This window comes from Juglans regia, chromosome 6, assembly GCF_001411555.2.
Source record: "Juglans regia cultivar Chandler chromosome 6, Walnut 2.0, whole genome shotgun sequence".
NCBI classification, from domain to species: Eukaryota; Viridiplantae; Streptophyta; class Magnoliopsida; order Fagales; family Juglandaceae; genus Juglans; species Juglans regia.
Window position 1 is genome coordinate 9,876,889 of NC_049906.1, and position 27,657 is coordinate 9,904,545.

A 27,657-nucleotide genomic window follows, 5' to 3' on the forward strand; every position below is an offset into this window, starting at 1 on the left:
GGGAGGTACACTGTGCAGAGAAAGGAGGTGCAAGAGAAGGGCAAGGGGTAAACAAAAAGAAGGGGGAAATGAAGGGGGACATGTTGATAAAAAAAGAAGTGGGGGAACCCTCTGACAATTCAGGACCTTGTGGAAGGATGAGCTGGAAGTGAAAATTCTAAACTACTCCAAATGGCATGTGGCCATCCTAAGATAGCAAATAGGAAGTCTTCTTGGGACTTGTCGCAGCAGTTGAAACCAGAATGACAAGTCCCATCGTGTGTTGTAAGTGATTTCACTGAGATAACCTGTCAATCTGAGAAATGGGGAGGTAATCAAAGGAAGGAGAGTTAGATGATGTTGTTTAGGAAGGCTGTGGAGGAGAATGAGTCGTATGATCTGGGTTATAGTGGTGACATATACACATGGAGCAATGGGCATTCAGATGGCACTTTGGTCAAGGAGAGGTTGGACAGATATCTAGCTAATGGCAGGTGGCAGGAGTTATTTAAGGAAGTGAAGGTTGAGGTGCTGCCTACTAGGTGTTCAGATCATAAACCCATAGTGATCCAGATATTTTCAAACAGGCCAGGTGGAACCAGGAAGAGGATGTTCCATTTTGAAGCTTGCTAGACTAAAGTGAGGAGTGTGAGAAAGTGGTGAGGGGGGAATGGGTTAGGGATAGAGAATGGAGCACTTCTTTAGAGAAAGTTAAGAAGGCTCTGGTCATATGTAGTGCTATACTGAAGGGGTGGGGGAGACAAAAAAATAAAAGAGAAGAAGAGGAGCTGAAGGAAAAAACTGAGATACTAAAAGGGATGCAAGAGGACGAGGATGGAAGCAAGTGTGAGGAAGTTAAGAGGTTAAAAGGGAAAGTTGGCCAATTGCTAGAGAAAGAAGATATAAGATGTAAACAGAGAGCCAAGAGGAGCTGGTTTCGAGATGGAGATAGGAATACCAAGTACTATCATGCCTGTGCAAATCAAAGGAGGAGAAAAAAAGGATTACTTAGATTTCTGAATTATCTAGTAGAGTTTTGAAGGACTAGGTAGGTATTGAGGGAGCCTTTAAGACACTTTGAAGAGGTCTTATCCTCGAGTGGTCCATCTGTGGAGATGATTGAAGCTGGAACACAGTTTATTAAACCTAGGGTGAGTAGTGTGATGAATGCACTTTTAACTAAGGAATTCACAAGGGAAGAGGTGAAATCAGCTGTGTTTCAGATGGGTCCTTATAAATCTCCAAGAGTTGATGGATTTAGAGCCTGTTTTTACCAGAAATACTAGCATGTAGTAGGAGAAGATGTGTGTTTGGCTGTACTGGAGTTCTTAAAAAGAGGCAGTGACCTGAGACTGATTAATCAGACCCTCATAGCCTTGATTCCTAACGTAAAGGAACATGTAACAGTTAGTGAGTTTTGACCTATAAGTCTATGTAATGTCTTGTACAAAATTGTGGTCAAGACATTAGCAAACAGGTTGAAGATGATCTTGATAGACATCATCTTTTATTAGTAGAGTGCTTTCATTAAGGGAAGACTAATCTCTGACAATACTCAAGTGGCTTATGAACTGTTGCACTCGATGAGAAACAGGCAGAAAGGCAGGGTGGGGAGCATGGTAGTCAAGTTAGACATGTCAAAGGCTTATGATCGTGTAGAGTTGAGTTATTTGGAAACAATAATGAGAAGAATGAGTTTTTGTGATCAGTGGGTGAGTTGGATTATGGATGGTGTGTCCACAGTGTCATATTCTACTCTAGTGAATGGAAGAGCAGGTGAGTTTGCCTTCAAGGGGGTTGAGGCAAGGGGACCCATTGTCCCCATTTCTATTTGTATTATGTGTTCAGGGACTGAGTAGTATGATTGATGCAGCTGAGGAAAGAAGGGAGCTAAGAGGGGCTATAATCACTAAAGGAGGGACATTTGTGACCCACTTGATGTTTGTAGATGATTGTATTTTGATTTGCAAGGCAAGTGTGAGTGAATGAATGAAAATGAAGGAGATTTTGGAGGTGTATGAGGCAACCTCTGGTCAATGTTTGAATAACAAAAAAACTCCAATTTTCTTTAGTGGAAATACAAAAAAATGAGGTAAAGAGGTAGTTAATGGAGGTGGTGGGGGCTAGATTGTGCAGTGACAGTGAGAGGTATTTGGGTCTGCCTACTTTGGTTGGTAGATTGAAATATAATGCATTTAAAGGGATCAAATAGAGGATTTGGCAAAGACTTAGCAGTTGGAAAAACTAGTTTTTATCACAAGCTGAAAAAGAGGTACTTCTAAAAGCTATTATACAAGCCATCCCAACCTACCATATGAGTGTTTTTCGACTACCTAAGAGACTATGCAATGAGATTTCTGCCATGATGGAAAGGTTTTGGTGGGGCCACAAACAAAATGACATAAAGACACACTGGAGGAGCTGGGAAAATATGGGGGCACTAAATAAGCAGGTGGTTTGAGATTTAGGGATATGGAGAGTTTCAACACAGCCATGTTGGCTACACAATGTTGGAGAACTTTGACTAATCCTGAGTCTCTTTCAGTAAGAATCCTTAAAGAAAAATATTTTAAGGGAAACAACCTATTGACCTTAAACCTTGGGTGATGTCCTTCTATAATGTGGAGAGGATTGTGGACTTCTTTGAGGTTGCTTAAAGAAGGGGTGGTTTGGAGAGTCGAGAATGAGAAACAAATCAGGGTTTGGAAAGACAAGTGGATACCTTTCTTGGGCCTCTTGGTACTCATCACTAGCTCCTGTGCAGAATATTGATAAGATGGTTAAGGTAAAAGAGTTCATTGATAAGGTGTGGTGGAAGGAGGAAGTGTTAGAAGTTGTTCTGGAGAAATAAGAAGTTGGGATTGTGAAATCAATTCCTATCAGCATGAGGGTGGCAGTGACGAGTAGATTTGGGGATTTACTAACACTGGGATTTTCTCAGTTCGAAGTGCCTACTACCTGGATATGGATATGAAAAGAAGTAAAAGTGAATCCTCTAGCATTAAAAGTGGAGGAGTGGGTTGGAAGGCTATATAGAAGATGGAAGTCCTTGTAGTGGTGAAGAATTTCATGTGGAAAGCTGTAGATGACTATCTCCCTACTAAACATAATCTGGCTAAGAGGAAAATGGTGGAGGATGCTTAATGCCCTATATGTGTCAGAGAAGTTGAAACAATGGGTCATGCTATATGGAGTTGTGGAGCTGCAAGTGATGTGTGGGCTGAAAGAGAGAGTCCTATCCAGAAGTGGTGTTGCAATGAGGAGGAATTCTGTGTAACATGGAACAGACTTGTGTAGCAGTTAACTCAAAGGGATAGTGAAATGGTTGTTGTCACCATGAGACATATTTGGTTGCAAAGAAACAAGATGGTCTTTGAAGAACAATTCATAGGACCAAGAAGAGTGATAAGTAAGGCCACTGAAAACATGGAAGTGTACAAAGAAGCTCAAGGAGATGGTTGTGGACAGAGAAGCTCAACTATAATAGCAGGAAGTAGAGAGGTGAGGTGGAAGAAGCCTGCAACAAATGAGGTTAAAGTGAACTGGGATGCAACATTCAATTAGAAAACTATGAAGATGGGAGCTAGTATAGTAATAAGGGATGAGGAGGGAGAGGTACTTGTTTCTCTCAGTATGCCAAAAGATAATGTATGTAGTCCAATAGTTGCTGAGTTTCAAGCTTTATGGCGAACTGTTGAACTGAGCAGTGAGCTTAGATTTACAGATTGGTCTTTGAATGTGATGCTTTGATTGTGATAAATGCTGTAAATAACTCAAAAGAGAGTTGAGTCTAGTGTGGACAATTGATAGAAGACTTGAAGCAGGTTTTTATATGTCCAAACAGATGGAAGACACAACACATATATAGGGAAGGTAATAAGGTGGCACATAGTTTGGCTACAAAAACAATTGGTTTTGGAGAGGAAGTAGTGTGGATATAGGATTATCCAGAAGATGTGTTTTTAGTTTTTACAGTTTGATAAAAGTATAATATCTGGTTATAGTTGAATGGAATGAAGATATACGAGGTTTTATTAAAAAAAAATTGAAGATTATTATTTTAAAAATATCATTAAAATATTATTATTTTATAAATAAAACAAAATTAAAAAATATTTGCAAAACTAAAAGTTATATTAAGGCTCCGTTTGGATACAAAAATGTTTTAATCTCATTTTATCATTACAACTTTTCAAAATTTTCATATATAATAAACAATTCAATTTTTTCAAATATCAAAATAATAATAATATTAAAAAAATAATATTTCAATAATATTTTATTCAACTTTCAACTTTCATCTAAAACCATCTCATTTCATTTCATTATTTAAACAGAGCCTAAATGATTTAATTGCTCAAATTTGTTGGACCATCTAGCCCTGTTTGGTTGTTCGTTTGGAACCTAAATTTATCTCAACTCATCACTATAACTTTTTCAAATTTCAACACAAAATATAATAAACAATTCAAATTTTTCAAATCCTAAAATAATAATAATAATAATAATAAATAATAATAATAAATAATATCTTATTATCTCAACTCAACTCACTTCAACATCCAAACGCAGCTTTAAAATCATCTGAGTTCACCCAACTCTCAAATTACTAAACTCGTCTCAACTCAAAACCTATTTACACGTGAGACCCATAACTTTTTTTAATTCAATATTTCTTTATACGTAGGACTCACAACCTTTTTCAATTTTTTATAAATATATTTAAATTTATCTTAACATCCACTTGCAATTTTTTAATTCAATATTTAAATTTTCAAAAAGTTTAAAATATTTTTACTTTTAGATGAAAATTTAAAATAAAATTTTAATATTATTATTATTTTAAAATTTGAAAAAGTTAAATTGAGATTTTAAAAGGTTGAATTATTTATTATATTTTGTGTAAGAATTTAAAAAAATTATGATAATTAGATGAAATGAAATGAAAATTCTATATCTCATTCCAATTGTCAAACCTATCTTAAATTTATTTAAGTAGATCTCATAAAATTTACACTATTATTTTATTTCATTATTATTAATATAGAACTTAATTCATTTGAATACCCAAACGCAGACTTAAATGATAATTATGTTTGGAAGTCAAATGTTTGTAGAATGCCAACATCAGTAGCTTGGGGAGTTTGGTCAGAGTCTTCTCTGCACAACACGCGGTCTTGGATGCCTCCTCCTCAGGTCTCCTTGCTGTCCCCTCTGCCCACTCCTGCTCCTACTTTTTCTTGTCTGCAACTTCACCGGCCAATCTTTCTTTCTACTCTCCGAACCCATTCTTCTTCATCCTCTTCTTCTTCTCCGGCTTCTGTTTGGACTTCCACTTCGAATCCGAGCCCAAAAGTCATGGTGACCAGAGAACGTGGGAAGAACGGCAAGCTCATCCAAGCTCTGGTATTTTTTTTCCCTCTCTCGCGCATTCTAAATTTATCTCCGATTTTCTTGTGGTTTCTTGATTATGCGTTTCTCTTTGATTTCTGGGTTTCGGAATGGCTCCACTTTTGGCTTCTATAGCTTTTTCTTTTCGATGATATTAATTAATGTGGTAGTCTCTTTCGCCTTTTCTTTTTCTCTCCGGATCCATTTTCAATATTTTTGTACTTTTTTTTAATGTGTCTTGAGGTTTGATTTGTCACGTTAGATGTTTGATTGTTTGTGGAAAAGAACACGACGTTTTCGGCCTTGTACTCGTTTTATCTATCTAAAACGTTCTTGCCTTGCTCATGAACATCATTAATAAAGAATGTGACTTTCATGAGTTCCTTGTATCGCACATAGACAATGCTCTTATATATGTCCCTATTCTCGGGCTTTAATAAAATTTTGTTTATCGATAAAAAAATAAGGAATGTGACGTTCTTGGTGAGGCTCCACATAGATGAAGCTCTTGCACAAGCTGGATGTACAATTTAAACCGATATTAAATTCCAAAAGAACCGTTTTTTATCATTTTAAAATAATATTCCCCACGCTACATTCGGTTCACTTGCTGCGAGAAAGCATCTTTATTTCCACTGCATGACTACGGGAGAAGTAAAGGGAAGATTTATAGGATGTATCAAAATCGTGCATCTTATTATCGCTACTAATCTATTCTCTATAAATCTGAATTATTTGGAATGGTGGGAAATTTTCGTATTTTATCCACACTTTCTTTCCATTTGCATTTACTAATCTGCTGATGTGATTGGAAGTTACCATTCCAAATAGATAATATCATACTGATTCCCTGCTAAATAAATCATATATTTACATAAAACTAGGCATTCTTGAATCTTAATTGTTACTTATTATTATTATTATTTTATATTTTGATAATGGCTCTATAATTTTTGGTGATGAAGTGGAAAATGATTTGACTAGTTGATGGTTATCAAAGAAAAGAATATTACACTATCTGAAAATAATGAAGCAAGTGAAAACTACTCCTCCCCTTAAAGAAACGGTGAAGAAGACAAGTGATTTTCCACTTTATTAATCTTCCATATTTTAAACTCAATAGAATCCAAACCATACTGTTGCATCCATACAACTACTAGTGCTGGTATTTTTTTTTACTCTTCAAATGCCACTCATTAACAAACATTAATCTGTTGCATATGTCAAGCCACCAAGTCGAAATGAATGCAGCTCCTGGTATTTCATCTCTCTCCATTAATGCATTGGATACTATCATTGCATGCATATCTCGTCTTTGGTCCACTAAACTATCATTTTTCTCCGGAACTCTAAATACTAGTTATCAGAACTACAAGGATAATTTTGGATATACGATATCTAAACCTTCCCATTACCATGAATTTAATATATACCAGCATGATGTTCCCTAGTTAATTCTCTCATGTTGTGTTTACCATGTTCTTTGCAAAAGATTACCTCCAATGTTTTTGTGTGCTCACTCATCTGTTTTCAGTGCACAGATTCCTTGGATTATCCAGAATGGAAAAAAAAAATAGCGGTGGGATCCTCAATGCATGGGTGGCCAAATTTATTTTGGAAATAAAGTCTCGAATATATTTTAGAATTAAGACTTTATATATTATGTTGGGTACAGGCTGAACATGGGATTGACTGTCTAGAACTTCCCCTTATTCAGCATACACGGGGTCCTGATATGGATATGCTATGTTCTGTATTAAGTGGTAAGTTCATGATCTTTGTGGTTTAACTCATGCTGGTGTGGGATGATTTTTATAGTGTCAAGTGTTAGGGATTCCATCCTACTAGGGATATTATATATTAGATTATAATTAAGGCAATCTTATTCGAGAAGTGTTAGGTACACAGAGATCTCAGAAAAGTAAAATTCACAATATATATGCAGTTAGATGAGATATGTTAGATCTTCTTTACAATAAAAAAAAGCTTTACAATCTTATGTACAACAAAAAGTTGCATTAGTTATCAACCATCATCATAATTTTGCTTCATATTATTGCTATTATTAATCAACATTTTCTTTGCCCTGCTTACACATATAACAATCAATCCATTATTAAAATATTTCTCTTCCTCAGAGGAGATTTCTCTAGTTGTGTTAGATTTAAGATGGGTGATAGATCTAAGCCAAAATTTTGGCACAATAAATTGTGTGGCGATCAGCCTCTAAAGAAAACTTTCCCAACATTGTCCAGCATCTCTCATGGCAAGTGAGTGTCGGTAGCAGAACCTTTGCAGATCTTTGATAACGGACTCTAATGAAATGTTACTTTTTTTTTAGATCGGCACACGATTAGGAGGTGAAGTTGATGTCTTCATTCTCCATTATTTTGTACTCTATCAGGTTGATAGGAGGTGGTTCAGACAATTTGTTGGATCCCTTCTAAAAGCCAGACCTTCAAGGTCAAGTCTTTCTATCATGCTCTTCCCCCAAGCTGGTGCTCCTTTCCCTTGGGGAGCATTTGGAGAAATAAGGCGCCATCAAGGATAGAATTCTTTGTATGTATGGCAGCCTTAGGAGTTTGTAAAAAGCTCAAGCTCGAGCTCGACTTGAGCTTTTTGCACCGCTCGAGCTCAAACCAAGTAGTATATTGTTATCTAAATTCTGGCTGAGACTCAACTTGAGTAAAGTGCTCACTTTTTGAAATTTCTAGTTTTTAATAATTAAAAATTAAAATAAGGTTTTAAAACAGAAAAATAGAATTATTTGATTAATTATTCATAACGTACAATCAACTATAAAATTGAAAAATAAACACTCTTTTTATAATCACAATTATAGTTCATCACTTACTAGCAATGCATCCTGTGTAATTGGGCTATGCCTATTTCAATGCATAAAATCTTTTACTTGTGAAAAAAAAACAATGCATATGGGATATAGTACTTAATAACTACTGTATATACTTTTTAAAAAAATACTATATGTACAAGCATAAATACTTGTATAAGAAATTAGTATATTTATAAAAACTATACTTATACAAGATTATATGATAAGCTGTAAGTTAGAAATAATATAATATCTATATATATATTATACATACATATCATGTGTACTGATAATACCATATATTTTTATGTATTGTTAATGCATACTTACACACACACTCAATAGTAACGTATCAGAACTTAACTAGTCAAGCCTAACTCTGTACGAGGTTATTCACGAACATTAATTGAATCAAGTGAGTTTTATATGAGTTTGTACCGCTTAATAATCAAACCTAATTTTCTGTTCACAAGTGGATTTTTTAGTAATTGAATCGAGACCAATTCAAACTTAACTGAGGCAAATTTGAGTTGATTGTCTAGTAGCCTTGTTTACTTCAACCCTAGCCTTCCCACATACCACCATATTTGACTACCGCACTAATCTCCACCAAACATCTCTTTGTGGCATAACACCACATTTACCCAACAAAGCTTGGTTAAACAATAACAAGCTTCCAGCCGCCAAACCACCTGAGGAAATCAGTGCAAGTCCTAAACCACTTGACTAGGTGGTACTTAAACTCATCCTAACTCTGCCTCATTAGAAATCCTGTTAAAGTTTCTCGAGACAATGTCCTATAGGTATGGGGAAGAGAGCAGTAGTATGTGGGCAAATTAGATATAATACTTTTAATTAGAGTGATCCACTTGCCCTTAGATAAAGAAATGTCTCCACCCCATCAAATGACACTCCATCTTCTCTGTGACATCCTCCCAAAGGGGATGTCCTTGTAAGGCACCCCAAAGATAAAGGGAGACCTAGCTATTTCAGAGGTAAAGGAGACACTTGCAGCCAAAGATATGGCCAACTCTTCAACATCACCCATTATTCCAACCAGCACTAAAACTTGACCAAATTAATTTTAATTCTTGAGGCGGCTTAAAAAATTAGAATAGACGAAATGGAAAATTTTTCCCAATTAATCCTCACTAAAAATCAGGGTATCATTCACAGAAAATAAAAATAAAAAGGAAAAGGAGATTGGACATCACAAACTTCTCATTATTCCTACACATCATTGAGAAACTCAATAAGAGCCTCCTATTGACAAATATCATTTATATTCAGTGCCTCCGTCACCAGCACAAAAAGTAGAATCATGTTTTTTCTAGGATAGGAATTAGCCAGCCGATAGAAAAACTTTGTTTGGGAGGGATCATAACATGGATCGTAGTTTTTAAAACAGTCACACTACTGTTTTTATCGGTGGAATGCTCTGTTGGTGCCCATCATATGCTAACCTATTTTGGATCAATTTGCTCTTGAATATGAAAAGAGATACTACTTATCAAAAAAAGAATATGAAAAGAGATACACTTAGTCAAAGATTTGGTGTAGGTCAATAGTTCAACTACCTTGGTCTGCTTTATTCTTTCATTTCATATTAACCATACTTTTTTTATGGCAGAAGATATAACCTTTGACTGGATTGTCATAACTTCCCCTGAGTCAGCGCTGGTCTTTTTGGAGGCATGGACGTAAGGGTTAGAACTTGTTAACTGTACTCAAGTACCTTTTATATAAGCATTGTTTTGTACAAAATGTTTTGTAAGATTGCTTGAGTTATTGTCTATGCTTTAAAATTTAAGCATGTCTCTTCTATACTTAATAAAATGAATGTCTTTTCTGCCTTCTCAATTTGCTTGTCATCCTTAATCCTTGGACACGTATGTCATATTTGTTTACTAAATTTTCATCTCTTATATTTATATATGCAGTGATTTGTTTTCTGTAGTTTAAAAACTTAATGTACTTGATGTGTCTAAACTCTTTTTGGTGTCTTTGAGTGGAAAGTACACTTTCCTAGTTTATCTCAGAAGAGGCTGGCTAGACTATATTTCAAGTTTGAAAATACCTGGCTGAAATCAAAAGACTTTTGAGTTTTACTTCAGTGCAAAAATTCAAAGCTTTGAAATTTATTTACGAGTTTGGAATGATGAGGTGTTTGGGGATTTTGGAAAACAAAAAAGAAGAATATTCTTTTTGAACACTTAAAGGGCCTTGATGTAATTGCGGAAGATAGACCATTGCATGATGAAGCAAGATTGGGGAAGAGAATGCTTATCAGTGACCTTGTAAGGACTCTTGTGGAGGAGATATGTTGGCCACAAAAACCGAGGGCCTTGTGGCTTCAAGATGGGGATAAAATTTAGGGCTGTCAAGTTTTGACATGATCCAGATCCCAAAATGCAATGATAAGGTTAGGGTGGGGTATAATCGGGTTTGGGTCAATTCAGAGAAACCTGAACCCGAATGGGCCAACATGACTCGGCCTGATTGATAGCTCTATGATAAATGCATGAAGTACTTTCATCGGGTAACTAATTCAATTATAAATAATAATTCCATTGGTTCCAATACCTCAATGATTAGGGATCACATGTTATAGTTCTATTAGAATTAATATAATTTTTTGGTAAGTGTTAGAATTAATATAATTAACAAATTGTTTCTTCCAATACTTTATTTTTCGCCCCTTGAGGAGGCTGAGGCTTTATGGTTGGAAAGACCCTTAGAGAAGAGTGAGGTGTGGGAGGTAGTAAAAACACTACAATCGATAGATTGAATTTCTGGTCAAATTTTGTGTGATTAGTAGTAAGAAGGATGCCAGGAATTTTATTTCCAGATTGTCTCTATGTAACGTTTTAGAGAAGTTTTTATGATTGAGAGTAATATAGTTTTTTTATTTGTTTGCATTAGGGTTCGTTCAATAAAGGATCATATATTTTAGACTTTTAGTTAATTATTATTGTTTAGTATTATTATACAATCTCATTCTTTTTCTGATGATATATTGAGGAAGGACTCTCTTATCTAGAATTTTGATTATTGGGAATAGATGGTTTTTCCTTGGCTTTTTTCCAAGCTTGTTGGGATGTGCTAAAGGAAGACACCACATAGGTGTTTCATGAGTTCCATTTGAAAGACTATTTTGGGAAGAGCCTTAATGCAACAGTCATTACTCTTTCTAGTCGCATACCCTCATGATGCATGGGAAAAATTGTTAAGTTTTTAATTGTATCCTATTTTTAATTTTTTTATAACTTGATTGTATGAAGTTGTTTAAACATGATTTCACATCATTTTCCTCGATTACTTATTATGACAAAATATTATAGACAAAAAAAGACAATGTTACAAATAAAAGAAGATTTTTTACCTTTAAATTTCCGCGACATTTCCAGCTGAGGTCAAGCTATGGGCACAAGGAGGTATGGTATAGTAAGTTCTTTCTTCATCTTTTGAATTGTTTTTAACTTACGGTCATTTAACCCGTGAATGAATGACATGGTTCAACCGAAAGAGGACAAAATGTTATGAATCAAAGAAGAAAAAGTGTTTATAACTTTTAAAATTCCATGTCCTTTTAAATTATTTAAATTTATGATCAATGATTTTGGAAAGTAGAAATTGAGGGGACTTGTGGGAGAATGGTCTTTTATTTATTGAAGGATCATTTACCTATTATAAAATGTATTGAAGGGTCATCTAAATAAAAATTAAATTAGAAATATATTTTTTTCAGAAATTAAGATTGTTTGAATGATAGAAATTAAAATTATGGCCTATTTTGCTTGATTGTGGAGGTATTCATAGCGGTAGAAGGTATTTTAAGTTCGAGAACATGTGGTTGAAGTCTGAAGGTTTTGTGGAAATGGTCAAACAATGGTGGATTTCGTATCATTTCGAGGGTACACCGAGTTTCATTTTTGCAAATAAACTAAAAGCCTTAAAAAGAGACTTAAAGGAATGGAATAAACAATCTTTCGGCAATGTAGAGGAAAACAAAAATACTAAGTGGATGGAAATACAGGATTTAGAAAGACTACAAGAAGGGAGACCCCTTACTAAGGAGGAGCAAGCACAGAAAACTTTGCTGGTCGCAGATCTTGAGAGGATAATCCTACAAGAAGAAATGTTTTGGCGCCATAAATTAAGAGCTCTTTAGTTAAAGGAAGGGGACCAGAGCACGAAATTTTTCCATAAAATTGCAAACTCTCATAGAAGAAATAATACCATTGAGGTGCTGAAAATTGAGGGGGTCGAGTGCAGAGAAGAAGAGGTTATACAAGACCACGTGGTCGATTTCTTTCAAAAGCTCCTCATTGAGCAAGTGGGGTGGAGGCTTACTCTGGATGGATTGGTTTTTGACACTATTGAGTCGGGGGATGTAGCTATGATGGAGAGGGCTTTCGAAGAGGAAGAGGTCTATGATGTAGTAAGGAAAATGGCAAAAGATAAGGCCCCCGGTCCTTATAGGTTCTCTATGGGTTTTTTCCAAGAATGTTGGGAGGTGATTAAAGAAGATCTTCTGAAGGCGTTTCAGGAGTTTTTCTCAGTAGGAAAATTTGAGAAAAGCCTGAACATCACTTTTCTTGCATTAATCCCTAAAAAGATATAGGTTATTGAGATTACAGATTTTCGGCCTATTAGCCTAGTGAATGGTACATACAAGATTATTGCAAAGGTGCTTGCTAATCGTTTAAGTGGGGTCTTGGGAAAGATTGTTACTAAGCCTCAAAATGCTTTTGTGAAGGGTGGACGAATCCTTGATGTGGCTCTAATTGCTAATGAATGTTTGGACAGTAGATTGAAGGCTGACAGCTCAGGGCTTATGTGTAAGTTAGATATGGAGAAGGCGTATGATCATGTTAATTGGAATTTTCCTCTATATCTACTGGGTAGGTGTGGGTTTGGAGAAAGGTGGAGGTCTTGGATTAGCTAGTGTATATCCACGGTAAGATTCTCTGTGTTGATCAAAGGCAGCCTAGAGGGTTTCTTCCCGAGCTCTCTTGGTTTGAGACAAGGAAATCCGTTATCTCCTTTACTTTTTGTTATTGTTATGGAGACACTAGGCAGGATGATCTCGACTTTAGTGACTAATTGTTTTATTAGTGGTTTCCAGATTGGATTGCCGAGTAGGGGTATTACTACCATTTCGCATTTGCTGTTTACAAATTATACGCTTATTATGTGCGAAGCTGATCAAGATCAGTTGAGGGTTGTGAAGGCACTGTTGCTTTGTTTTGAAGCAGTGTCTGGGTTAAAAGTGAATTATGATAAATGTGAATTGGTGCCAATTGGAGAAGTTCAAAATATAAGGGAGTTGGCTGGCACACTAGGTTGTAAGATAGCGTCTTTTCCTATGAGTTACTTGGGACTACCACTGGGTATAGCCTCGAGGGCGCACTCTATTTGGGATACAATGATTGAAAAAGTAGAGAGGAGACTAACAGGTTAGAAGAAAATGTATTTGTCAAAAGGGGGCTGGATTACGCTAATTAAAAGTACACTTTCTAATCTACCCACTTCTTATCCTCATTCCCTATACTGGCAAGTGTGGCGGGTTGAATTGAGAAGTTACAGAGACTTTTTTTGTGGGGGGGCTTAGGTGAAGAGTTTAAATTCTATCTAGTCAAGTGGGAGATGGTGTGCCGTTCTATCTCTAATGGCGGTTTGGGTATCAGAAATTTGAGGTTGTTCAATCGGGCGTTACTTGACAAATGGTTGTGGCGATATATCAAGGAACCAGAAGCCTTGTGGAAGACTGTGATCGAGAACAAATATGATGATTTAGGGGAGGGTTGGTGTACTAGAGAAGTTAGAGGGGCCTCTGGAATGGGACTATGGAAACATATTAGAAGAGGGTGGGAGGTCTTCCATCAACACACTAGACTGCAATTGGGTACAGGTTCCAAGATCAGATTTTGGAAGGATGTATGGTGTACCAATCGTGCTTTACAAGACTTATTTCCTATACTTTTCTTGATCGCAAATGCTAAAGATGCCATGGTGGCGGAGGTTATGGAAGTCGCAAGAAGGAACATTCACTGGAACATCAACTTCAACCGGGAGGCATAGGATTGGGAAATGGGGAGTTTTGTAGATTTTTAAAGTCTCTTGTATTCTTGTCGTCCAAATATCCAGCATGAAGATGATTTGTGGTGGAGTCCAGCAGGGAAAGGGGTGTTCACTGTTCATTCCTTCTACAAGTTACTCATACAAGTTCCTGAGATATAGTTTCCTTGGAGAAAGCTTTGGCATCATAAGACTCTTCCCAAAACTTCTTTCTTTGTGTGGACACCGTCTTTAGGCAAGATTCTCAGTACAGATAATCTAAAAAAGAGGAGGATAATCATTGCAGATTGGTGTTGTATGTGTAAAAGAGGGGGTGAGTCGGTGAATCATTTACTTTTACATTGCGAGGTAGCCGGAACTATATGGGATGAGGTGTTTAATAGAATTAACATAGCGTGGGTTATGCCGGAAACCGTGTTGGATGTTTTGGCTTGTTGGACCTCAATTTGAGGTGTGTGATCATTCAATGCGGTTTGGAAGATGATTCCTATCTTATAATGTGGTGATTGTGGCAGGAGCGCAATGAGAGGACTTTTGAAGACAGAGAGATCTATGGCGGAGCTAAAAATATTATTTTTTAGGACTCTTTGTACTTGGGTCATTGCTGTAGACTTTAATGGCATGGACTTTCATGACTTCTTAGTTTCTAATGCTCCTACATAAATAGGGCATATTCTAACTTTGTAATTGACAGTTGTTTGGATTAATAAATACTTATTTTACTTATAAAAAAAAAAAAATTAAAATTATTCAATAATTATGATAGAATTGGTTAAAAATGTGAGGTGGCACAATAAAAAAAAAAAGATATTGCTTTGAAAAAGACTCTGGGGTATGCATTAAGCTCCTTTTCATATACACCCATAAAGTGAGTTAAATACCTGCTTTCATTAACTGAACATGGTGGATATGGGAAGATTTTGACATTGAATAGACTGGAGAATGGTGATTGAAGAGGGTAAAAAATTAAAAAAAGAAAAAAAAGAAAAAGAGGATGGTGAGGTGGCACAATATATTACAAAGATAATGCCTCAGCTTTTAGATATGTAATAGATTCCAGTGAAGCAAGGACTGGTTGATATAAAGGATTTCTGACCTAATATTCGGGTGGGCAAGGTTTGCAAAATTATGGCAAAAGTTCTAGCAAACATATTAAAACCGATGTTGTTAAAGGCCATATATAACACTTGGAATGCCTTTATCAATGGAAGGCAAATTCTTGACCTGGTTGTTACTGCCAGTAAGTGCCTTGACAATAAATGCATTTGATGGTGTGCTTATAGCAAATGATGGAACAAGTACTCTATTCATGATAAGTTAATGTAAAATTCTTTGGAGTCAAATACTACCTTAACAAAGACTAGTATATTATTGAGAAAGCGAGAGGTTGAGAGCCCCGACTCTTCGTCTTTGGTGCTTTGCTTGCTCTTCTTCGTCCTCGATCAATCTACTTCTTCGTCGTTTCCTTAAATCTAAGGTAAAGGTAGAGTAGTGTTTGTTTGTGTACGGAAGACGAGATCTCCGTAGATCTGATTTCAAGAATGAGTGTTTTGAGGAGACCTCCTGCCACCGCCACTAACAAGGCCGACAGGCTTCGGCAACTCCTCTAAGGGCACTCCGGCATCAGTCCTCCCTCCGACGACCGGGATTTTCTCAGGAAACCTTCCTTTGTTTATGTCAGCACAGATCTAGTACTTTCTTTACATTGGGACCTCCACCACCATCACAGACAAGACCGAAGGGATCCGGCAACTCCTTTGAGGGAACTTCGGCTTCGGTCCTCCTGCCGGCGACCGTGATTCTCTTAGGAAACCTTCTTTTGGTTTCGTCGGCACATATCTGGTACCTTCCTTACATTGGGACCCCTGCCACCGCCATAGACAAGACCGGCGGGCTCCGACGACTCCTCTAAGGGCACTCCGACATCGGTCCTCCCTCTGGTGTATCAGAAACATAAACTCTGCAATTTATTCTTGTATAACGATGCGAGATGATGACGCAAGACGCGGAATCATCCCAGATGGAAGGTGAGAGGGTGTTTAAGGTGGAATAAAAAACTTTCTTTTTTACCAAAGAGGGAGGAAATAGCTTTTGCATCTCTGAATGTAGCAAAAGGATGGCTAAGTTCATGTATCTATGTGGGTCGTCGGCTTCATGGGTTGCTAAGAGGATAGATAATTGCGTAGAACTCCTTTGTAGGAGACAAAGGGTGTCAGGTGACATTGGGAGAAGTGGAGGGTAAGCACGCTCGTGTTGCATGGTGGAATGGGTGCCTCTACCGAATGTTTGAGGGTGGGAGAAGTGGAGGGGGTCTTGTGGGCTGTTAGAGCTCAATTGACGGGAGTTATGGAGAATGTAAGAGATCTGATGATTAAAGGAGACAAGGGGCTAGACCTAGTCATGGGTTTGGGTGGTGGGCAGAAAACGGACGAGGGGGGTTTGAAGGCCTCAAGTTCGCCGCCACAGGGCACCTCGACACAGTCACAGATAAGGTCGTCAGATGTTGGCATCACTGTTTATGCCGATGTCACTTAGGTTATCGCAGGTTGCCGTCTGACTACCCTCATTCACTAGTTTCAAATGGGGTTAGCATTTTTTTCCAGGGTTCACTTTTAGGTGAAGATGGGGTCCTTCTAGGGTTTTGAGTACTTTGGAAGATGCGGACAAGTCTGTTTCAGAAGATGAAAAAGGTGTAATAGAAGGTAGTGCTTCACCACTTTTTTTGATAGGTGGGGATGAGCCTAGCCCTATTTGTCCTATGCCTCTTGAGGGAGCAGTAGGGTCTGACGAAGTGGCACATAAAGGGTTGTCTGGGGGTGGCACACCTAAAAGCAATGTTCTCGTCAATGGAACGACGACACCTACGCCGGAGGTGAAGGAACCTTCAATGGTGACAACAACAATGGACAGCAACAATATAGCTGATGAGGAGATTTGGGATTTGAATGCAGGAGATGGTGGGTAGGAAATCATGGGTTTGTCGTTGGTGCCTTGTGAGGAGGAATGTTTAGGGTTGAGAGTATAGTTGGGAGCTGTGTCTGGGGAAAATATTGTTCCCTTGGTATCTCTTCCTCCGATAAACAATATAGTGGGTTCATCATCGGATTGGGTTTTGCATAAGTTTAACAAGATTTAGTAGTGTGTGGGGCTTTCATACGAGGGATGTGACGACCAATTTGCAGCACTACTCACTGCGATTGAGGCGGGCCACTCGCTTGAAACCAAATCAAGATTTAAGAAAAGCTGGGAGTGAAAATGTCTTTCTTAAGCAATCAACTACGACACTAAGAGAGGTAGTTAGAGTCAAAGGAAGACTAAAGGGAGGGCATTATGAAGCCATCCTCGTAGAGGGAGTTTCGGGTTGGGGTTGGAGTTGTAGAGGTGTGTTTTGTTCCCATTTGGGTGGTGTATTTTGGATAGATTTCTAATTTTCACTGGCTTATTGGTCATTAGGGGCTCTCTTGTATGGACTAGGTGTTTCTTGTATATGCCCAGTGTACTTATTTAACACCTTTTATACGCCCAGTGTACTTGTTTACTCCTATTTATATTAATATATATAATATTTTTACTTATAAAAAAAGTGCCTTGATAATAGACTGAAAATGGGAGAACGTGAAGCGCTCTGTAAATTGGATATTGAAGAGGCTTATGATAATGTGACATGGGGATTCTTGATATATTTTCCGGAAAGGTGTGGAGAAAATGGTGTGCTTGAATCGCTCTGTGGATCTCTTCTTTCTGTCCTCGGTCTTGGCAAATGTGCCGTTATGGGCTTCTTCAGCAGCAGTTGAGAGTTGCGACAAGGGGATCCCTTATCCCTTTTGCTCTTTGTTATTGTCATGGAGGCATTGAGTGGATGATCCCTGGTACGTTAGTACAGGACTTAGCATCTCTTATCTGCTGTTTGTAGATGACACTTAGGTATTTTGTGAGGCCAAACAAGACCATCCCAACTACTTGCGCTACTTATTTCTATGTTTGTTTGTTGCAGAAGGCGAGTTAGGGATATGAAACGTAATTCTCTTTAACTGAGTCCTTTTGGGAAAAATGGATGGGGCATTATGACTGTAAAAGAGAGAGCTTCTGGCAGGTGTTGGTAGACATGAAGTGTGGAAGTTTGAATGGTGTTTTATTATCTTTAACCGACCCCTTTCCCTCGGAAGCTCATTTGGAAAAATAGGTCTCCCCTTAAAGTTTTCACTTGGACAGCAGCTTTAGGGGTAGTTCATTACCTTGGACAATGTGAGGAAGAAGGATGTTGTAGAGGTCAGTGGTACTGCATAAGCATGTTGGGGGGATCAGTGGATCATCTTTTTTTGTACAGTTATTTGGTCTCTTTTGGTTGGATTGGGTTATGTTTTTTCGCTTGGCAGATCTCTTAGCGTGTAGCAAGCACAGTTTTTAGCCTTTATTGCGAACTTGGATGATAAATCTGTCATGCTTATTGTGGTGTCTTTGGAGAGAGGAATGAATGCAGTTTCAATATTTATCAAAAAATAAATGAACGCAGTTTCAAGGATTGTTAGAATCCCACAATACTGTTGTTTTTTGTATTTCTACTTTTCAAGACTTTTCAAGACTTTTTTAGTATTTTTTCCTTTTTCTAGATAGGTAGATCTCTTGTATAGATCCTGTGTATGGGGGCATCACTCTCATCTCAATAAAATAGATCTGTGTATGGGGGCATCACTCTCTCATCTCAATAAAATATACTTACAAGAAAAAATTGTTATTACGCTATTGTTGCTTTTCCATGCACACATGCATCTTTGCACACCCCCACAGACATATTTTTTGGTAACTGGATGGAATGCTCAAGACTCTGTATTATGAATCCCGTCCATAGGATGCTGGATGCAATTTAGCTTTTCATAAAGTAGGGTGTCTGTCTCACAAAATAAGGGTGTCTCAAAGATATCTTCTGTGAGCTACAATTTTCCTTTCTTCTTCTTCTTTCCTTTTCTTCCTCAAAATTTCACGAATTGATAGACTTGATCTTAATTTAAAATCTTAGGGCAGCTGGGAATCCAAATGTCAATGTTGGTGTTGTGGGAGCTGGTACGGCGAGCATTTTTGAGGATGTAATGCAGTTCTCCAAGCGATCACTGAATGTTGCGTTTGTACCGTCACAAGGTATTTATTCATGTCATATATGCAGGCTTGCACCTAAATTTAAACATACATTTTGTTGCCTGGTTTTCCTCATTTGGTGACTGGAGCCAGGAATAATTAGAATGAGGGAACACATAAGAATCCTATTGGTGAATGGTAGAGGGTATAATCGTATATTAATATTAATAATCAGCCAATTAATTCCATTTGGTCTAGTGGGATATGCTTAGTTACGTTAGTTCTTGACTTCATCCCCTCCCCCCGCCCCATCCAAAAAACACAAGACATATTAGAGCAACGAGTTTCTTTTGAATCTGCATCAATAGGTAGTACTAACTTGATTTACTGTTGATAATATTTTTGCCATTGGTAATTGTTCAGTAAAATGATTGGAGTGGGGTTTGCTTTGTTACATTTAGCATTAGTTCTTGACCCCATCCCTCCCCCCACCCCACAAAAAACAAATCCCATATTTTTTAATAAGTAAGAAGAAATTTTATTGATATAGAGATAGGCATAGCCCAAGTACACAGGAGGTATACATGTGAAAAAAAGGTGATTTCTATAAGACAGTTTCTTTTGACTCTTTTTGATAAGTCAGTTTCTTTTGACTCTACATCAATGGTTAGTACTAACTTGATTTAGGGGTTGTTTGGGAATAGAGATGGTTTCATCTCATCTCATTTCAAAATTTATCATCTCATTTCCTTCTCAAATGTCACTCAAATACAAACACTTTTCAATTTCAAATCTTCAACATTTTCATCTAATCATTACGTAATCATTATAACTTTCCCAAACTTCCAAACAAAACATAAAAAAAATTCAACTTTTTCAAATTCCAAAACAAAAATAATATTAAAAATTATATTCTAACAATATTTTATCTTTAGAATATTTTTATTCAACTTTTTCTCTCTCATTTCCCAAAACCCAATAGAACATCTTAACTCAAACTATTTTACTACTATTCACAGATTTATCATCTCATCTCATCTCATTCCCCAAGCCTCCCTTTTACTGTTTATAATATTTTGGCCATTGGTAATTAATTGTTTGGTAAAATAACCCTTAGGGGTTGGCTCAAGTGGTAAAGGCTTTGGGCTTGGGGGTATGATCCCCGTAGGTCTAAGGTTCAAATCCCCTTGGGTGCAAACAATCTCTAGGGGTCATCGGATTGGAGGATTTTCCCCCTTGAATTACCCGAGGTGAGCTTGCGAGAAACTCCTTGTCGAGAGCCTGTGCACCCCTGGAATTATTCGGGACACTGTTCCAGACACCCTGTGCCAATAAAAGAAAAATTGTTTGGTAAAATGATTATTTGCCTCTTTTACTATGCTGAACTTTTAATTTGTAAATGATATCACTCCAGCAACGGGTAAGGTTCTGGCTTCTGAGCTTCCAAAGAAGGGGATAAAGTGCAGTGTGCTATATCCTGCTTCTGCAAAAGCTAGCAATGATATTGGTATGTAAATATTTTATATGCTTTTCTTTACGCTAAGCACTTTTTAGCACTGACCTGTCAAAAAATAATTGTGCACTTATTATCACTGAAAGTTTTCTATTAAATATCATTATCTATTAGATATTTTCTGGGACTGCTTTGCATAATCAATCTGGCTGGTTTTATGGTATACATGTAAAGTATTAAGTTAGCTGGGATGCAGCATTTGATCAAGCAACTGATGGGTGCAATGAGTTAGATGTGGCTTTTAGTAATTTACATTAAAGTGGCTGGGATTGGATAATACTAAACAGAAATTGGTATCCAAAATTGACCATGAACTAAAAACGCAGAACCTGCAGAATACTGTTACAAGACATAAATGCTGTTAAGATATTTGATGAGGAGTTGTGGGAATGCTTGAGCAGTTTGCAAAAGCTATTTCAGGTCAAATTGTGAAGAAAATATGCATTCAACTGTGAAAGGTTCTGTTAAGAGTAAAGGGTAGAAACATAGGCGGCAATTGGAAAAAAAAAAAAAAAAAAACAGTTTGAAGCCTGTGGTTGCAGCTGAATGTATTTAGAATTAACATCTTCAGAAAAGCATACATGCTGACTCAGTTAGTGTTACTTTTAAAAACCTTCGTTACATCCTCAATAAGCTAAATTTTTTTAGTAATCTTTAGCCTTCTTGTTGATGATGTACTTCCTGATTTGGTGGCAACATTGGGGGTATTTTTCTCTCTTTTCGACCATTCTCACTCAGCCTAATATGTATTTGAACTAACAATAGTCAATTTGGTGAGTTCATGTATTTGAATGCCTAATTGATCTTTATGATCAGATCTCAACTATCAAATAATTTCTACATGAAGTTTGATTTTCTGAAGTTTGGTAATTGTGACCTTCTCATATTGGGGAAGATCTTTTCTGTCTCATATGGGAGGAACATGTATTTTCCCAAGCTTGGTAATTCGTAGTCTCCCAAATCATAATTTAGTAGCCAGCATCATACTTGAATTAATCATCCTTGACTTTATATTTGACTAGGGTGTGCCAATTAATCTTAATTAACTATTATGCTGTTTTACAGAGGAAGGCTTGTCTAATCGTGGATTTGAGGTCACAAGGCTAAATACATATACAACGGTAAGGTATTTACTAGTGCAGTTAGTCGGTCTTTGATTTGCTCTGGTCATGCAGTAAAATTTTTATTGGCATCTTGCATCCGAAAGAAAATTCTAGTGACATATAATAACAGACTTGCAACTTATCATCATCTTCTTGTGATTACTTGTCCACAAAATCCTTTTTGTCTATTGATGTTTTCTGATAATATATGCTTACTGTAGATTATAATGCTCAACATCTGCTTCATATGTGTTGCCAGCATTGAACCTGTATTTGCCTATATCCCTGTCACACATGCTAAAATGGACTTGTCATATATCAGCCTTGTGGGAGTCCTAATTTGCTTCTGATAGCCGATCATTCAACTATGTGGGACACTGGGACTGCAGTTTGATGGATAACAATTGTTGCATTGTTCTCTTACATTCACCTGTATTAGCCTTGAGTTTATGAATTTGGACCTGGTTATGTCTTTTCTGCAACTGCAGAAACTTCATATTGTTATCATTATTTGTCATGAATCTGGTTTCTTAATTATCCCATTAGCCTGAAACACTGGCCTCGTCTCCTTTATGTGTTGTTTGGAGGATATCCTTTTACCAGCTGTACTTCTTTTCTTGTGATTCTTGAGGAATCCATGGGAAGATTACATTTTAAGGGATTTAGTGCCCTATGATTTGAAGAATTTGCTCATTTCCCAATCTAAAAGAGCTAGTGTGGCCATGAACGAAATTTACTATTTTTCTATGGTTAGTCTTCATGTTAGTATCATTGAATAAATGGGCCCTGCCTCCCAAATCATACCCTTTTCTTGTCAAGCGTGAAACTGTAAATTTTGATGTTACCTGTGGACTGTAGTTCTGTGTAGTTGGTTGCAATTTGGGGTAACTGATAACTAATTCAATTGCAAGAATTATGATAGCCATTGGGCTAATTATTTCGGTTAGATCCTGATTTGAAATGATTTCATCCAGGTACCAGTCCAGCACATCGACCAAATGCTTTTAATGCAGGCACTTTCTACTCCTGTTGTTGCAGTTGCTTCACCTTCTGCCATTCGGTGTGTAATTGTCTGGCTTTGATTTTTATGAATTTTTGTTAGTTTCCTTAATAATTTGGAGAGGTCTGACATTTATTTGACTTGTGTCGCTTGTCATTGGTGCTTTGTTTTTTTAACCTCCAATTAGGAGGTTTTGGTTTATGGTTTTCTGCACTTGCCAAATTAACCATTGCAGTTTAAGTCAATTTTATGGTTATTCTGAGTGTCAATGGAGCACCTTACTTGCCTAAATGCAGTTTAAGTCAACTTTATGGTTATACAGTGTCAATGGAGCACCTTACTTTTTTTCTTTCTTTCTTCTTTGGGCTACTTGATTGACTCACAGTTTAATGAAGAAGTTTTAACTTCATTCATAAATCTACAATGCAACAGTGCCTGGGTCAAACTTATTTCTGAGTCGATGTGGTGCAACCATTCAGTTGCCTGTATTGGAGAGACAACTGCTTTGGCTGCAAAAACATTAGGCCTGCAAAATGTGTACTACCCCACACAACCGGGCCTTGAAGGGTTTGTTTTCTTTACCTACTTTTTGGAAGATCTACATTAATGTCAGGATCTCTTTGATTCTAAGTTACCATGTTACAAAACTTTTATGCTCCAAGTGTTGCTGAACTAGCTTGTGTCATGGTTGCATTATATGAACATGGAGAAGTCACGATTTTGTATATGTTACCTGTTACAAACTATTGTTTCTTTTGTATGTCACATCGAATATGCTTAATTGGAACTATTTAGACAGAATATCTTTCATAAGATTATACTGCTGTTTGTGCCTAAATTTTTTTACAAAACTTTTATGCTCGAGTATTGCTGAACTAGCTTGTGTCACGGTTGTATTATATGAACTTGGAGAAGTCAAGATTTTGTATATGTTTTTTTTTTTTTTTTTTTATAAGTAAAAATATTGTGTATATCAAAAGGAGAAACCAAGTACACTGAATGTATACAAGAAAACATCTTGCCCAAAATGACCCAACAAGCCCCTAATGACCCAAAAAGCTCATAAAAAAAAACAGCCCAAAATACACAAGACCCAACCGCAACCCTTGTTTCCTGTAGAACTAAAACTCTACCCGAACATCAATCCCAACACCTTGATTCCCGTCTTCACAATGCCTTCCCTTTAGACTTCCCTCTAGTTGAGCTACCACCCTTAGCATCGTAGTTGATTGCTGAAAAAAGACGTTGTAATTCTCTGCTTTTCTTGAAACTTGATTTGGTTTCAAGCGCACGGCTTGCCTCGATCGCAATAATTAGTTCTTTTAATTGGTCTTCACATCTTCCATGTGAAATTCTCACGAATTGTTGAATCTCGTAAACTTTAGGCAGAATCCAATCTGTTATTGGAGGAAGAGAGACTAGGGGAGCCACAATATCCCCAGACACAGTATCCAATTGCACTCCCGACTCTAGACATTCCTCTACACAAGGCACCAACGCCAAACCCATTGGTTCTCCAGTAGCTCCATTGGTACTCTCCAATGGTATCGGGGTCTCCATTAGAGATTCTAGGATGACAACAAGTCCCTGCACGTCTGGGGTGATAGTAGATCCTGCATCTCCTTCAAACCTCGGCAGTACACCATTTTCCTTCAACTCTGATGAGGGAGCCATGGTTTCTTCAGGGACCAAGGGTGTAATACCGATTATCGGTCTATCCTGTGTTACACAAGGCGAATGACATTCCATTACAGATGTCTCTACTCCAATACCCAATGTAGACCCCATTTCAAATAACCCTGATTTCCTTTTGACCCGCCATACTCTCTTGGATTTGGTTATAGGGACAGAGTCGAATCCGATCTTCTGTTTTCCTTTTTCTGAGTTTAAAGGATTCGGGCCTATCTTGTTTCTTACCACCTTATTGCCTCCAGCTGAAAGCCGATCTATTTTTGTAGACAAGAAAGTTATTGTTGTCTTCAACTCAAGAAGTTGGGTTTCCACCTCCTTTAAAGAATTGTGCATCTCGACAAGCTAGTCTTGAGGCGTGATTTGCAGACCCCCCACACTCTGAACCCCTGAAGCATGACCCGTCTATAGAGCTGCCGCATAGGATCGCCTCGCCACTGAGGATGTACTTGGGTCTTTATGCACATCCAAGTTCTCCCTCTTTGCCACGCCACCTACATGTCGGCTATGCGACTCCCTGACAGAGTCATGTCCTGCAGCACCTTGTCCTTCCAAGCCGTCACTCCTTCTCTTGCCGAAGGAAAAATGACGCAGCACCTCCCCCATCATTCTCCAACCACTGCCCCCTCTTCAGGAATGAAAATAAAATTCCTCCTCCCACCACCACCATACTCCTCCACCGCCATATAACGTCCTCAAGCATTCAAGCAGCGATGTGCCGTGAAACTGGGTCGACCTTCTCAGACAGTGGAGAAAAAATCTTGTTTCTTATCCTTGGTGCATGCTTCCATGGCCTTGGCCAGCCACTGTACTGTTGTTGAACCCAAAATCAACTTAGATATCAACCTTCGACTCCTTTCGGTAATGCCCAACATGCTCCCCTCCTTCACTAGTGTAAAGGATTTAGATTCTATGACCAACTCCATAGAAGAACCCATACTAACCCACTTTCCTTCTTCAACAACCATTCGTCATCTCTGGAAACCGGATCAGAAATCTGTTGGGCTAACTTTGACAGCTGCAAGCACTACGGAGATGTCTTGGACTCCAGGTCGTGCTCACTGCAGGCACTACAGAGTTGTCTTGGACTCCAGCTGCAATACTGAGATCGTGCTCACAGGAGACGCTGGAGTACTTGTCGAAGCCTTCTGAGTCAACGGCACAACCAACGGAACCTTCGGGAGGATTGTCGGAGTACTCTAAGAGACAATACAACGAGATCTAGGTCGCCGGAGGTTGGACCGATGCCAGACGGCCCTCAGCGAAGTCGCCAAGGTTCGTCGGCTTTATCTGTGACGATGGTGCGATGTCTCTCGCCTGCAAGGGTGGGTGGCGGCAGATCTGGTTACTTAGGGTTTTCATGCTTAGTGGTGGTTTCTCTCTCCTCAGGACCGACGCCAAACGGCCCTCAGCGAAGTCGCCAGGGCCCGTCGGCTTTGTCTGTGACGTCGGTGAGAGGTCACTCGCCAGCAAGGGTGGTGGCGGTTTCCTTAGAGTATTACGTACAAAGAGAGTTCTCAAGCGTACGGATAGAGTTTTCAGAATATTTTGAAGATCATGCTTCAGGAGAAAGATTAGTAAAGGTGTTTGAATATGTTACTTGTTGCAAACTATTGTTTCTTTTGCATGTCACATCGAATATGCTTAATTGGAACTATTAAGACAAAATATCTATCACAAGATTATACTGCTGTTTGTGCCTACTTTTTTTTTATTTAATGGCCATTTTTCCTTCAATTGTGATTTGGCTGTTAAGGCTAGCGTTTCTATAACTTAGACATTTAGAGTTTCTTTAGCCAATTATATCAAAATAGTGGCTATTTGTAAAGCTATTGACGAGGAAGATAATCTATTATGTGATGAAGGTTGAGGATGGATTCTGGATTTTTTCTGCTGTTAAGTAGAAGAAAATTGCCATTGAAAATATAAACCGACAGCCGTGGAGATTATACATGCTGCCGAATATGGGAACACTGTATTAGTTCTTCCTGTTAAAAATCGAAGGACTAACATGTGAAAAACTTTAATAAATCTGGAGATGTAACAGGATATCTGTGACATGTATTTATGGTAATAGTTTATTAGATTTCTGCAATAACTTTTGAGAAAACTGTAGCTAGGAATTTGAAGCAACCTCTTCTCTTTGAATGGGATTTTCTATTTGGCTTTATGCAATATATTATTTATGTTCTAGGTTGGACAGTTCAATTGAGAATCTGTTTTGATGAACATAACTTGTTATATTCCGATTGAGTTAGTTTCACAGGTCTGAGTTAGTGAGGTGACTCGCAGGTGGGTTGATGGCATCCTTGAAGCCTTGGGTGCACATGATCATTTCTAGAAGGCCATTTTATCAAGGTAGTTTTTTTTTATCTTTCTTTTTATTGTTCTTTTATATATTTTCCAATATTTTTAAATGTAAGTATCGTCCTTTCCTCCCTTTTTCCTCTCTTATTTTCCTTAAAAAATCAATTGACTTGTTTCTTTCTAGATCCCCCCAAGAGCTTGGCAAGCTGAAGAGTAATCAACAAGTTGAGATGATGGCAGCAACCCATTGGTGCAAAAGTCTGTAGCTTATTCAAACTTTTGCAAGCAGCATAGCAGATGGTGCAAGATCGTTGACACGCTGAAGACACTGTATCTGATTGGCAAAGCTTTCTTTTGAATTTAATCATGAGGAGATCTGGATGATCTCCCAATGAAGAAAGCTTTCCATTTTCATTTTAAAGCGAACACCAGGTGCACAACTCTGTCGACAATGAATTTGTTTTTATACTGCACGAAACTTTGACCGAGTTTATATTGTCTTGGGATAAAGTGGTAACTATTATCTTTGTCCACAAATTGTGCTGTATCATACCTTTCTGCATTTAAATTTTTTGGACACAAGTTATCAGAAAAGAAGCCTTTTATGCTCACGATCATATGCTTTATTCTGTGACTGGCTTTAGTTTTGCTGTCCACAAACTTGAATGTCAATTGTGGTCCCACAGAT

At 37.8% G+C, this 27,657-nt stretch overlaps 1 protein-coding gene across 2 annotated transcripts; it reads left to right on the top strand.

The window, feature by feature from the left end:
* The first annotated feature begins 5,074 nt into the window (after positions 1-5,074).
* LOC109010313 (uroporphyrinogen-III synthase, chloroplastic-like) lies at positions 5,075-27,581 on the top strand. 2 transcript variants are annotated; one of them, XM_018991104.2, is made up of 10 exons: positions 5,075-5,385; positions 7,046-7,133; positions 9,834-9,903; positions 19,302-19,420; positions 20,772-20,864; positions 21,936-21,991; positions 22,948-23,033; positions 23,406-23,540; positions 26,955-27,020; positions 27,154-27,572. In XM_018991104.2, exons 1-9 carry the CDS (start codon positions 5,098-5,100, stop codon positions 27,001-27,003), a joined length of 984 nt encoding a protein of 327 aa, XP_018846649.1. In that variant the 5' UTR covers positions 5,075-5,097; the 3' UTR covers positions 27,004-27,020; positions 27,154-27,572. The 2 variants fall into 2 exon arrangements, with proteins under 2 accessions (XP_018846649.1, XP_018846651.2); XM_018991106.2 differs by having other exon boundaries at positions 5,104-5,385; positions 9,837-9,903; positions 27,154-27,581.
* Positions 27,582-27,657: the final 76 nt, after the last annotated feature.

Excerpts from the sequence above, each read along its gene's own strand:
- LOC109010313 (XM_018991104.2), top strand. The coding sequence starts at position 5,098 with ATGCCAACATCAGTAGCTTGGGGAGTTTGGTCAGAGTCTTCTCTGCAC. Across the intron at positions 20,865-21,935 it reads AAAAGCTAGCAATGATATTG|AGGAAGGCTTGTCTAATCGT; the intron begins GTATGTAAATAT and ends GCTGTTTTACAG. Across the intron at positions 23,541-26,954 it reads ACACAACCGGGCCTTGAAGG|GTGGGTTGATGGCATCCTTG; the intron begins GTTTGTTTTCTT and ends GGTGACTCGCAG.